This window comes from Clupea harengus, chromosome 18 (genome assembly GCF_900700415.2).
Source record: "Clupea harengus chromosome 18, Ch_v2.0.2, whole genome shotgun sequence".
NCBI classification, from domain to species: Eukaryota; Metazoa; Chordata; class Actinopteri; order Clupeiformes; family Clupeidae; genus Clupea; species Clupea harengus.
In genome coordinates this window covers 16,847,996-16,857,995 of record NC_045169.1, presented here as the reverse complement: position 1 = coordinate 16,857,995, position 10,000 = coordinate 16,847,996, and the positions used below count along the sequence as shown (strand labels likewise).

The 10,000-nt window shown below is 45.4% G+C and overlaps 3 protein-coding genes across 4 annotated transcripts in view; all 3 read left to right on the top strand.

Moving 5' to 3' along the window:
* Positions 1 to 830, top strand: part of dtx4a (deltex 4, E3 ubiquitin ligase a) — an 18,821-nt gene extending 17,991 nt beyond the window's left edge. For both annotated transcript variants that reach the window (XM_031584896.2, XM_031584895.2), the window contains exon 9: positions 1 to 830. This exon is cut by the window's left edge and continues 1,704 nt beyond it. The gene's annotated coding sequence lies outside the window, so the exon portion shown is untranslated.
* Positions 831 to 3,411: 2,581 nt separating this feature from the next.
* On the top strand, positions 3,412 to 6,244 carry msantd1 (Myb/SANT-like DNA-binding domain containing 1). Its single transcript, XM_012841889.3, has 3 exons — positions 3,412 to 4,332; positions 4,845 to 5,126; positions 5,694 to 6,244. Exons 1-3 carry the CDS (start codon positions 4,079 to 4,081, stop codon positions 5,959 to 5,961), a joined length of 804 nt encoding a protein of 267 aa, XP_012697343.1. The 5' UTR covers positions 3,412 to 4,078; the 3' UTR covers positions 5,962 to 6,244.
* A 329-nt stretch (positions 6,245 to 6,573) lies between these two features.
* LOC122133704 (regulator of G-protein signaling 12-like) overlaps positions 6,574 to 10,000 on the top strand; it is a 6,830-nt gene continuing 3,403 nt past the window's right edge. Inside the window, exons 1-2 of the mRNA XM_042710364.1 lie at positions 6,574 to 7,442; positions 8,136 to 10,000. The exon at positions 8,136 to 10,000 is cut by the window's right edge and continues 248 nt beyond it. Of these exons, the coding sequence (XP_042566298.1) occupies positions 8,341 to 10,000 (1,660 nt within the window). The 5' untranslated portion in view covers positions 6,574 to 7,442; positions 8,136 to 8,340. The remainder of the gene's footprint in view (positions 7,443 to 8,135) is intronic.

Sequence of the window (10,000 nt, the reverse complement as noted above, 5' to 3'; positions counted from 1 at the left end):
CTCTGACTCGCCCAGATAACTAACACTGCAGTGGGAAGGTCTGATGGTCACTTCTAATGAACTGGCTTTGGTGCTGTCAGAACACCTGTTGTCAGTTGTCCAGTCGGCCCTTGTTAGGTCTTTGATTGACCTGTTTACCAAGATGTTGATATATGTTTGTTTAAATGTGTCTGTGTCTGTGTGTGTGTGTGTATTTGTGTGTGTGTGTGTATTTGTGTGTGTGGGTGTGTGGGGGTGCGTGTGTGCGTGTGTGTGCGTATGCACACATGCAGTATGTGGGATACACAGACGTGTCCTACACCTGCGTTCATAGCTCAGCCACTAAAAGTATACTGTTTGAGTTGATTGACACTTTTTCTTGATTTGTTTACATCTAAGCCATGTTTGTTGTATGGACAAACATACCATGTACTCCATCCTTTTTGTTTGTGTTTTGTCTTTTTTATCATTTGTTACACATTTTGAATTGATTTATAATTTCTCATATAAGCTGTTCTCATACTAATTTTTTTATACTGTGAATTTAGTTAACAGGTATTGCACTAAACGTCACTTAATTTCTGGTGTACTTATTTTGAAAGTTACCATAGACATAACAGTAATTGTAGATCATTGTTTGCCACTGTATCGTCAGAAAAAGCAGAGGCATTTGGCATTTCTTTCTTTGATGTTCAGTGCATTGGAATTGGAGACAGGGCACGTTTGAAGACTTGGATGAAGCTGAGATGGAAAATATTATTGTTGCTGTATAAAAGACCATGTACAAACAATCCCTTGCATATGAAGTAACTGCTGGATTACTGAATGACTATTAAAAACATGAAAATGTAGTTTTCTGTGATTTTATATCTTTTAAGTCATTTTATACTGACTTAAAAGCCCTGTACTTAAATATTAATTATATATCTACTAATGCTGGTTCAAAATACAGCATATATTTTGAATGAGAGTAATTTCTATACAGTTTCATTTAACAGATTAAGCATCTCGTGTTTATCCAGTTTCGGTCGTTTTAATTAGGTTACTCTTGTTCTCCACGTGACCATACACGGTAACACTGCCAAATCACTGCACGTTCTTTTGAATTACACTAGGTGGCAGTATTAACCATAAGAATTGTACTGTCGGAATGCGCCAGTAGAGGTCCACATTCGCTAATGCTGTTTGTGTCTGCACACCTATAGAATATAATTGACAACAAATTTCCATACAGATCGTTAAACAGGCAAATCCACTCAATGTATTAATAGAAAGTCATTTAAACTTCAGTTGCACCACTTCTTCGTACTTAGCATATGGTTAAAAGTAATATACTTAAAAGTATTATCAGTGATTTCTCCCATCAAATACAAAAATCCTGTTATTGTAAGTTAACTGAAAAATACGTCTGTAGGGATTTGCGAGATGTCTGAGCCAGCTATCTCAATGATAGCATGGTACACAGCTCGCTGGCGGCGTGGCCGAACTCCATCTCTCACACATGCAATTACTATTAATATATGTGTGTGTGTGTGTGTATATGCGTGAGAAAAGGAGAGAGTAGCATATAGGCTATATATATATATGCGCAGAATTACAATTCATCGAGGCAAGCACCAGAAGTACTTGCTTTAGTGTTTAGGTGATTAGGCTGCCTATTTGGACAAATAAAATATATTTCTGCTCTGTGGTATATTGGAGTAGTTCTTACGATGAACATATTTAAGTAAGAAGCAAATTATGAAACTACCCAGATCAGTGTAAACACAACGTGCACATCGATATCGATAAACCCTGAAATATGTTAACAGGCCAACAGCTCGACCACCGTACCTTTGGTAAGTAAACTTAGCTAATGTTGAGTCAAAATGCCACACGACATAACGGGTCACACCATATTTATGTCCTTTACCGTGAGTCATGCGATGTCTTTTCATTCAGAATATTCTTTTATTCAATTAGCTGAATGTATATATAAAGTTTGTAGCCACCTAAAAAAACATGCTGGTTAGGTTAACTTAAAGAGTTTCTACATTGCATGTCAAAACACAAGGGGAGACTTAAAACTACGTGTTTGCTTGCACTATTTTAAAAGCTTCACTGGGAGGCCAAGACCTATGCTGAAAGAACTTGACGGTGCTGTTGGTCTGAGTGAAAAGTTGGTTTCGCACGAAACTGCTTGCTTTCACCATGTTAAATGGAGAGAGGTTTTCCGAATATTGTTAGATGTTGGTTCACATAAGCAGGCAGGTAGCTATATAGTTTTATCTGGGCTCCGGTCAGCCGCGTTGGGAAGAGAGACCCCTCTCAGATAATAGGCTACACATGCGTATATTAGTATGTTTGAATGACCTATTTTTATTTACTGCCTATTATACAAAAGATTTTCCAAATGACAGTGAACATAATTACGCATTGATGATGATTAAATTAACTTGATCAAGGTATCAATGGTGTGGCCTGCACAGATGGGTAGGTCAGTAAGGGACTAGTTTACTCTAGACTGATGACCAATGAGGGAAGACAGATGGACAGTGGGTTATTACGTGCTTCATACCGAGATAGGCTCAACGAAGACAGGAGGTGTGTGTGTGTGTGTGGGGGGGGGGGGGGGGGGGGGGGGTTGGGGCATCAAGCCATTGTCATCTCTTCCAATGAGTAGCTATGTGTGGGAGGGTGGAAGTAGAGGAATAGAGGAGAGGAGGGGGCTGTCTCCAGAAACGATGGGCTTTAGGGATCGAGGACCTCTCTGTCTGGGGGTGGGGTGCTAGGGCTGAGGGTACTTACCATAGACATATATAGGTCTATATATGTATATGTATGTCTATGGTACTGACCCTCACCCTCTGAGCCGAGTCTTGACAAGAGCCGCTTCACACCCATCCCCCAACCCAGGAGAAAGGGAGGAAGAGAGTCACTGAGGTGTTTTTTAAATCATAATAATAATAACATATTTGTTACATAGATTTATTTAGATTTATTAACGGTAATTAGATAATAAACTACCTTCCTTTAGATGTTCCAAACGCCCCACCATCATATTGATTTCATGAATATCCACTGTCTTTTATGTCAAAGGTGAACTTATTCTAATACTTTGATTGAAATGTAATCGTAATTCTTTAAAACACAATTCGACAGTCAAACCGACAACCTAATTCTTAGTTGAATGGAGCCATGTTTAAGTTGTTTGAGGAGCGACCACATCAAGGCAGAAGGAAATTGTGTCTGGCAGCACGCAGTGTCGATGTGTGTGTTGCTAAACTTTCTTGGCAAGGAGCGCATGGTATGTCTTGAAAAGAACCCAATTTGAGATACGTGCTTCCTCCAACCCAGTCACAGTCCACGGTACCGCTTCGTCAGCCCCGATCATTTCCTCTCAGTTAATTAGTTGTTATGTTCTTTCCCTGTGTGTGCAGCTACACTCTAAAAGCTTTTAAATCTGTCTGTGACACGGACATGTGGCTGCATATTGCCAAGGAAACAGCACAGTGTGCTCTTTCTCTCTCTCTCTCTCTAGCTCGCTCGCTCCCTCGCTCCCAAGGGGCTCGTGTTTCAGAGCACGGCTTCCTGGCTCCCTCCCCCTGCTCTCCACTGGCCCACTTTATTGACTTTCAGCTAAAAGCTTTTTGTTGGAGTTTGGGAGAGCGTGGGGGAGGGGCAGGGGACAGGCTCAGCCACTTGGAGAGCGGGGGAGGACCCATTCGGCCCGTTACCCGGGCAACCTGACATCAGAGTGACGGAACTTCCCGTTTTAAAATCTTTTAGACCGGATCCATCCAGCTGCATGCCCCATTTTGAGGCCTCTTAACTGAGAGCTTAGAGAGGAGAGGCTGAGATCGCTCTGCTACTCTCTCCTTTTCTCACGCATATACACACACACACACACACACACACACACACACACACACACACACACACACATAAACATACATATTCCTGCTCCTTTGCAGCAGGGTGGATGCAGAGCAGGATGGAAAAGGCTTTCAGGGTAAAGTGCACTGCAATGTAAAAAGCCACTTTTATATGTAAATAAAAAAAAGAAAAGCTGAGCGAGAGAAAGACTTAAAAGTAAGCAGTGTAGCTCTTAGGTTTCAAAATGGCCTCTGACGACGGCGTCAGCTACATCGTGCCCGGGTTCTCCGAGAAGCACCGCCGCGCCAGGAACTGGACTGAGGCTGAGATGAAGGCCCTGATCTACGTCTGGGAGGAGTTCTACGGCGCGCTCAAGGGCGCAAAGAGGAATGCCAAGATCTACGAGAAGATGGCCAACCGACTCTACGAGATTACAGGAGAACACCGGCACCGGGAGGAAATCAAGATGAAGATCACCAACATGTCCTTCCAGTACAGGTAAGGAAGAACAGTGTGCAGTCAGAGTCGACTGTATTAGACCATGGGCTCTGACTTTATGCATCAGGCCACCTGGTTGTACGAGAAGGGCCATTGGCTCTCTTTGAAAATATGACATGTATGTATTTGAATGTATTCTATCACCTGATAGAGATGACAAGTATTAGTATAGATATAGTATACAAGTATAGTTGATTTGAAAAATGGAAATTCATTAGAAATGAGCATCACCTGAAGCCCCACAATATTATCTTGACACTTGTGCAGTGAGTTTTATTTTGCGGAATGTTGTTAATTGACAATATATTAAGGTTTTCATTCAAACAGAACTGTAATGCTTGCTGGCATCATCCCAAGAAAGGAGCTCCCAGCTTTCAAGTAACAGCTCTTATAGTGTCAGATCTTTTTTTTCCGGTGGATAGCTAATGTTTTTTCTCTTTGATTTCAGTGTTTTTCCTTTCTCTTTTTTTTTTACAATCAATCTTCTTTTCTTCCTGCTTCTCTTTGCATAGGAAACTGAAGCATACGACTAATGGTGTAGGTTCCTCCGACTGGCCCTACTACAAGATGATTGACAGGATTTTGTCAAAGAGCGGCGGGGGCAAAGACGACCTGCTAGACCTCCAGGAGGCAGGGCCCTCCTCTGAGACTGCTGAGGGGTCCGTACCTGTGCCTGGGGCCTCACCTGTGCTCGGTTTCCTCCCCGAGTACACAGGCTCCTCTGATGAGAAGTATCTCAGAGACGAGGAGGAGCTGTCCGACAGCTCTATGAGCTTGCACTCAGCAGATTCTAGGTAAGGAGGCGTCCTATCGCACGCAGTGTTATTAACCAGTCAATCAACTGCAGCCAATCAGAGCGCGAGTTCCAGTGGTGAATTGTCCAATCAGACGTTTTTATAAGAGCATGAGTCTAGGCAGAGACTAAGAATGTTTTTTTTTTTTCTGCCACCACAGTATTAAATGCAATACTCTATATTATTCCATTCTATATACCTCTTAAATATTTTAAAATATTAGTAACAAAATCCGCTTGATGTTAGAATTGATGAACTGGTGAACTGTTCCCACAAACATTACATTTGGTTGCATAGCTATTTTACATCAACAGAAGGTGAACAGGGATTACAATTTGCACATCTTTCATTAAAAATTCATAAACTTCCTAACAATGAACAATAATAATATACAATGGCACGTGCCCCGTCAGACTGAGTCAGCAAAAATAACCCCATTGAGGTTACACTGACACAAACGAACTATAAAGAAAACAGACTGTGAGCCTAAAAGCAAATCTAGTCAGCCTAATGCAACATCTAGTGGTCACCTCTCTCATAAACCATTCTGCTACATTCTCACCCCAGGAGCCATTCGTTTCCGGCGAAGCGGAGGCGTGTGCCGCAGCCCTCACCCCCTGCCTCACTGAAGAAGAGGAAGGTGCGGGTGCTGGAGGCCATGCTGCAGGAGCAGAGGAGGATGCGCCGGGCCATGGAGGAGACGTGTCGGGAGGTCCGGCGGGTCGTGCAGCAGCAAAACCTGCTGCAGGTGCAGAGCCAACAGCTGCAGGAGCGCATGATGAACCTGCTGGAGAAGATGGTGTGGCCCAGAGAACCGGCACACCCACAGAACTGAGTCCTGCTGGTAGCAAGTACAGAGGCCTAGGAGGGACACATAGAGCGTTGCCCACATGCCCATATTTCTTCCGTGCTCAAAGGCTGGGGAAAAGACACAAGATGGTTTTCAAGCACTCCAGACATTTGTTCCGTCAGCCTAAACTAAGGTGTAAAATCCGATGGGAAACATTCCTGGACTCTGCACAGTATCTTTCTAATTTGGAAAAGAACTTAAGAGAACTGTGGGATGTCTCATTGTTTCACTAAAATATGTAAAGTTCACTGAGGTTCCTATATTGTTTCTGCTTAAAATGACACACTACAACTGTAATAACATAAGCAAAACAAAAATCTATTTTGTTCATTCTATGGTGTGCCAAAGCAAGTTGATGAAAGTGCTCTCAAATTCTTTTTGTGGAAAAAATGCCTTTATTATACACCAAGAATATATTGCTTATGTTTGTGTTACAAAAAGACCCTTTGTTACCCCCCCCCCCTCAATATGCCATTAAAATTCTGTCTGAAATGTCTTCTCTCAGACCAGATACACTTAACATTTATCTTAAAACCGTAGGTGACCTTTTTGACATCTTTTGAGAGGTTTAAAGGTTAAACCCATAAGCTTAAGGGAGAAGGAGGGGGACCTTTTGTAAACAAGCAGATGACAGTCATTTTTCTGACCAACTGCATATACCGAACAGTTGGCGAGTCCACGAAGAGGATTATCTACCGAACTGTATTGGCGTGTGAAAGAACAATTACCTAATGCCGAGCTAAAAGACCACAACTAACCGCCTTGTCTAACCTTTATCCTAAAACATTGTAGCTTAAAGGCGCTTTCCGCGCCGTTCGTTAAACCATGCAGGCTATGTAGCCTAAAGGCGTCACGCGAGCTAATATTTACACACACCTGCAGGTGTGCGTGCTCAGCACAATCACTAACGAGGCAATAGTCGTTTCCATTGGCTGCTTCAAATGAAGCCATTATTTGATTGTAAGTGCACCAACCGCCCTTATTGTTTATGAAGGCACGTTTGAATCGTTACTGTACTATGACCAGTTAAGACGGTTCTTCCGGGTATTAGATGGGTACGCGCACAGACGCAAGCCAGTCTGTAATTGTTTAATTTATAATCATAGACGCACACGTTCATGCACTGGCAACATTGTTGAGGCACTTGTGAGACTGAAGAACATCGTGACATCTCTGCAACAGTTTCGACAAGCACGAATGAATTGACCAGCATTTCCATGTGGACATCTATGCTTGCAGCGCCACATGACAGGGGTGGCAACCAATAGGAGTGTGGCATTCATTTGAATATTGAAGGTGATGGACGGTTGTTTCAGCAAATGAAAAGTCTTCCTTGGTTTGCAAACGTTAGGGTGCCATAGTTACTAAGAAAGACGCTTTTGTATTCCACCAACAATAGTAAATGGAAGCGGTTGAGCTGACGGCATATGGAATTCATTGCAACTAGAAGGGAAAGTTCGGAAAAAGTGAGTATTACGTTGATAATTGAATGATAAAACACTTTAGATGGGAAACATATAATGTATGGACGTTATGGGTGTGTGAATATGTGTGTATTTAAAACTTTTCGGAAATATTTATTTGAAAAACAGCATACAATGAAAAGTATTGAGTGCAAGAGAACCTTCCCAACATTTTTAAGACAGCAGTACGTTTGACAGAAGACGTTTGAAAACAAAAAAAGACCATCGGTCATCGGTAAATCATTTTGTCCGAGATTTTAACTATTGGAAATTACCATTGGTGTCATGAGACGTCATGATAACCCTTTTTTGAACACACGTCACCGAGCCTACTATTAAAAACACTAACAATTCGAGAGCTTGGTGCAAGATTCTGTCGGACTGTTCTGTGTCTCGAGGATAAAGACTACATTTACGAAACATGTTTTTACTTGAGTGACATATGTACTGCTCAAGGTGTTTCCCCCCCTTTTTTCAGTTGGCTTTTTAAGGGACTATTAGTTGAATAACTGTTTGTTTAGTTGAATTAATAACTCTAACTCATACATCTATAATATCAAGATTTAAAAAGCAGGTTCATGCCATAATCATTTATATCTATTATATTACATTATAACAATTTAGGTTTTGATATTTTTGTAATATTAATTTACATTAATTGTCCTGTTAATTAAATGTTTGCTCTTTCCACCACAGGAGCACATTTAAGTCCAGTCTGTGTGTCTGCAGCATGGCTGGCCAACATCTTTACTGCCGCTGATCCTCTTTAAGCCCCCAAAGCACTCCGCACCCACCACTGTCTCTGCCCTATCCCATCGAGACATCCCCCCCTTCGACCCCCGCCCCATCCTCACCAGCTCACCCCACCCCAATCCCTAACACCCCTGACCCAGAGGCTAGGATGAGGGTGCCTGGTCAGGCCGGAGTGCCCTGTGGATGGATGGACCCGAGTTGGCAGACGGGGTTGAAGCGGGTGGAGATGGCTCGCGGTCGGGCCGGCTACGGCTTCACCCTGGTGGGCCAGCGGCCGTGCCTGCTGAGCGGCATCGTGAGGGGCAGCCCTGCCGAAGTGATCGGGCTGCGACTGGGGGACCGCGTGCTGAATGTCAACGGGACGGATGTCACCGACGCACCGCACGACGCTGTGGTGAAGCTGATTGGCTCGTCCGCGGGGAACTTGAGACTTGTAGTAGACGGCGGAGTAGGAGGAGACGGAGGAAGTTGGGAGGAAGGGGTGGCGATGCCCCTGCCAGCCCCCTTACTGGTGGACTCGTGCTCCAGCGACGAGGAACTGGTCATCCAGAGCACTGACCAGCGGGGGTTATGGCTGAAGCCAAATAACTCCAGCGAGAATGTCAAGGTGCCCAATCACCAACCTTGGCACCCTCTCAATGGCGCAGCCGGACCAAAGAATAACCTTTCCAAAGAGAGGCCCCTCTCTGAGCCCGACCTGTCTTACTTTGCACGCTGGGGGTTGGTGAAAAGCAACCCGGATTTGCTGTCCGAATACGAGACAGCCAAGCTCACCAGCAGCGACTCAGTGTTCGCAGAGTCTATTCACAGCTTGGACAATCTCTCCCTGGACAGCAACACTCTCAACGTGGCGATGGTGGTCGGATACATCAACTCCTCCCTGCTCGACCTCGCAACCTCTGCGCAGAAGGGAGAGGTCGTGAGCGAGGAAGAGGAGCGCCTGCGATGCGTGCACCGGTGTATCACCCATGTTAGTGTTGACCAGAGCACGCACTCCGTGGTGATGATGCATATTTCGTGCGACGGTGTGCAGCTTTGCGACGATGCGGGCACTACCCTGGTGTCTTACCCGGCTGAGAGGCTGGTGCTTGGCACGACCTGCCCAGAGGACCCACGTTTCTTCGGGCTCGTCACCATCGACACAAACGGGCTGGCACCACGGACGTTCTGCCACGTGTTCTTCGTCGACCCAGGGCTGTACCGCCACGAGGCCCACGAGTGCATCCGGGCCCACTTTGGGTTCCAGTGCACCGCGGAGACCGACTCGGACACGCTGGGTTGTTTGGAGTTCCCCCAGAGCCCGAACTCGGTCCTGCAGTTTGTGTCAGTGCTGTACCGCGACATGGGAGATTTTGTTGAGCGTCTGCGTGCGCGAGCGGAGCGGGACGCCGAAGATGACCAGCCAATCAGCACTCGCCACAGTGGCAGCGGCGACAGCGGAATAGGAAACACGTCTCCAGAGGAACCCAGGGGCCACAACGCCCTGTCTGAACGCTGGAGCCGTTCCATGGGCCACATTCCGGAAAATGTTCCGGAACACATCTGGAGCGACCTCCGACCCCTCGCCCCGAGACACACGCTAAAACAGGATCAGCACCACAAGGCCTTCCCCGGTCGAGCCCGGCGGTGTCTCCTCACCGACCCACTCTCAGGCCCTGTCAGACAGCCACCAGTTGGGCACGACACGACCTTTATCAGGCCCCCTCCTCCTCCGTACCCGCAGGGCAAAGCAAAAGCCAGCAGCACTGGCTTCGGCACCCCAGCTGCCTCCAACAGAAGGGGCAGTCAGCGGTGGTCGAGCGTGGCGA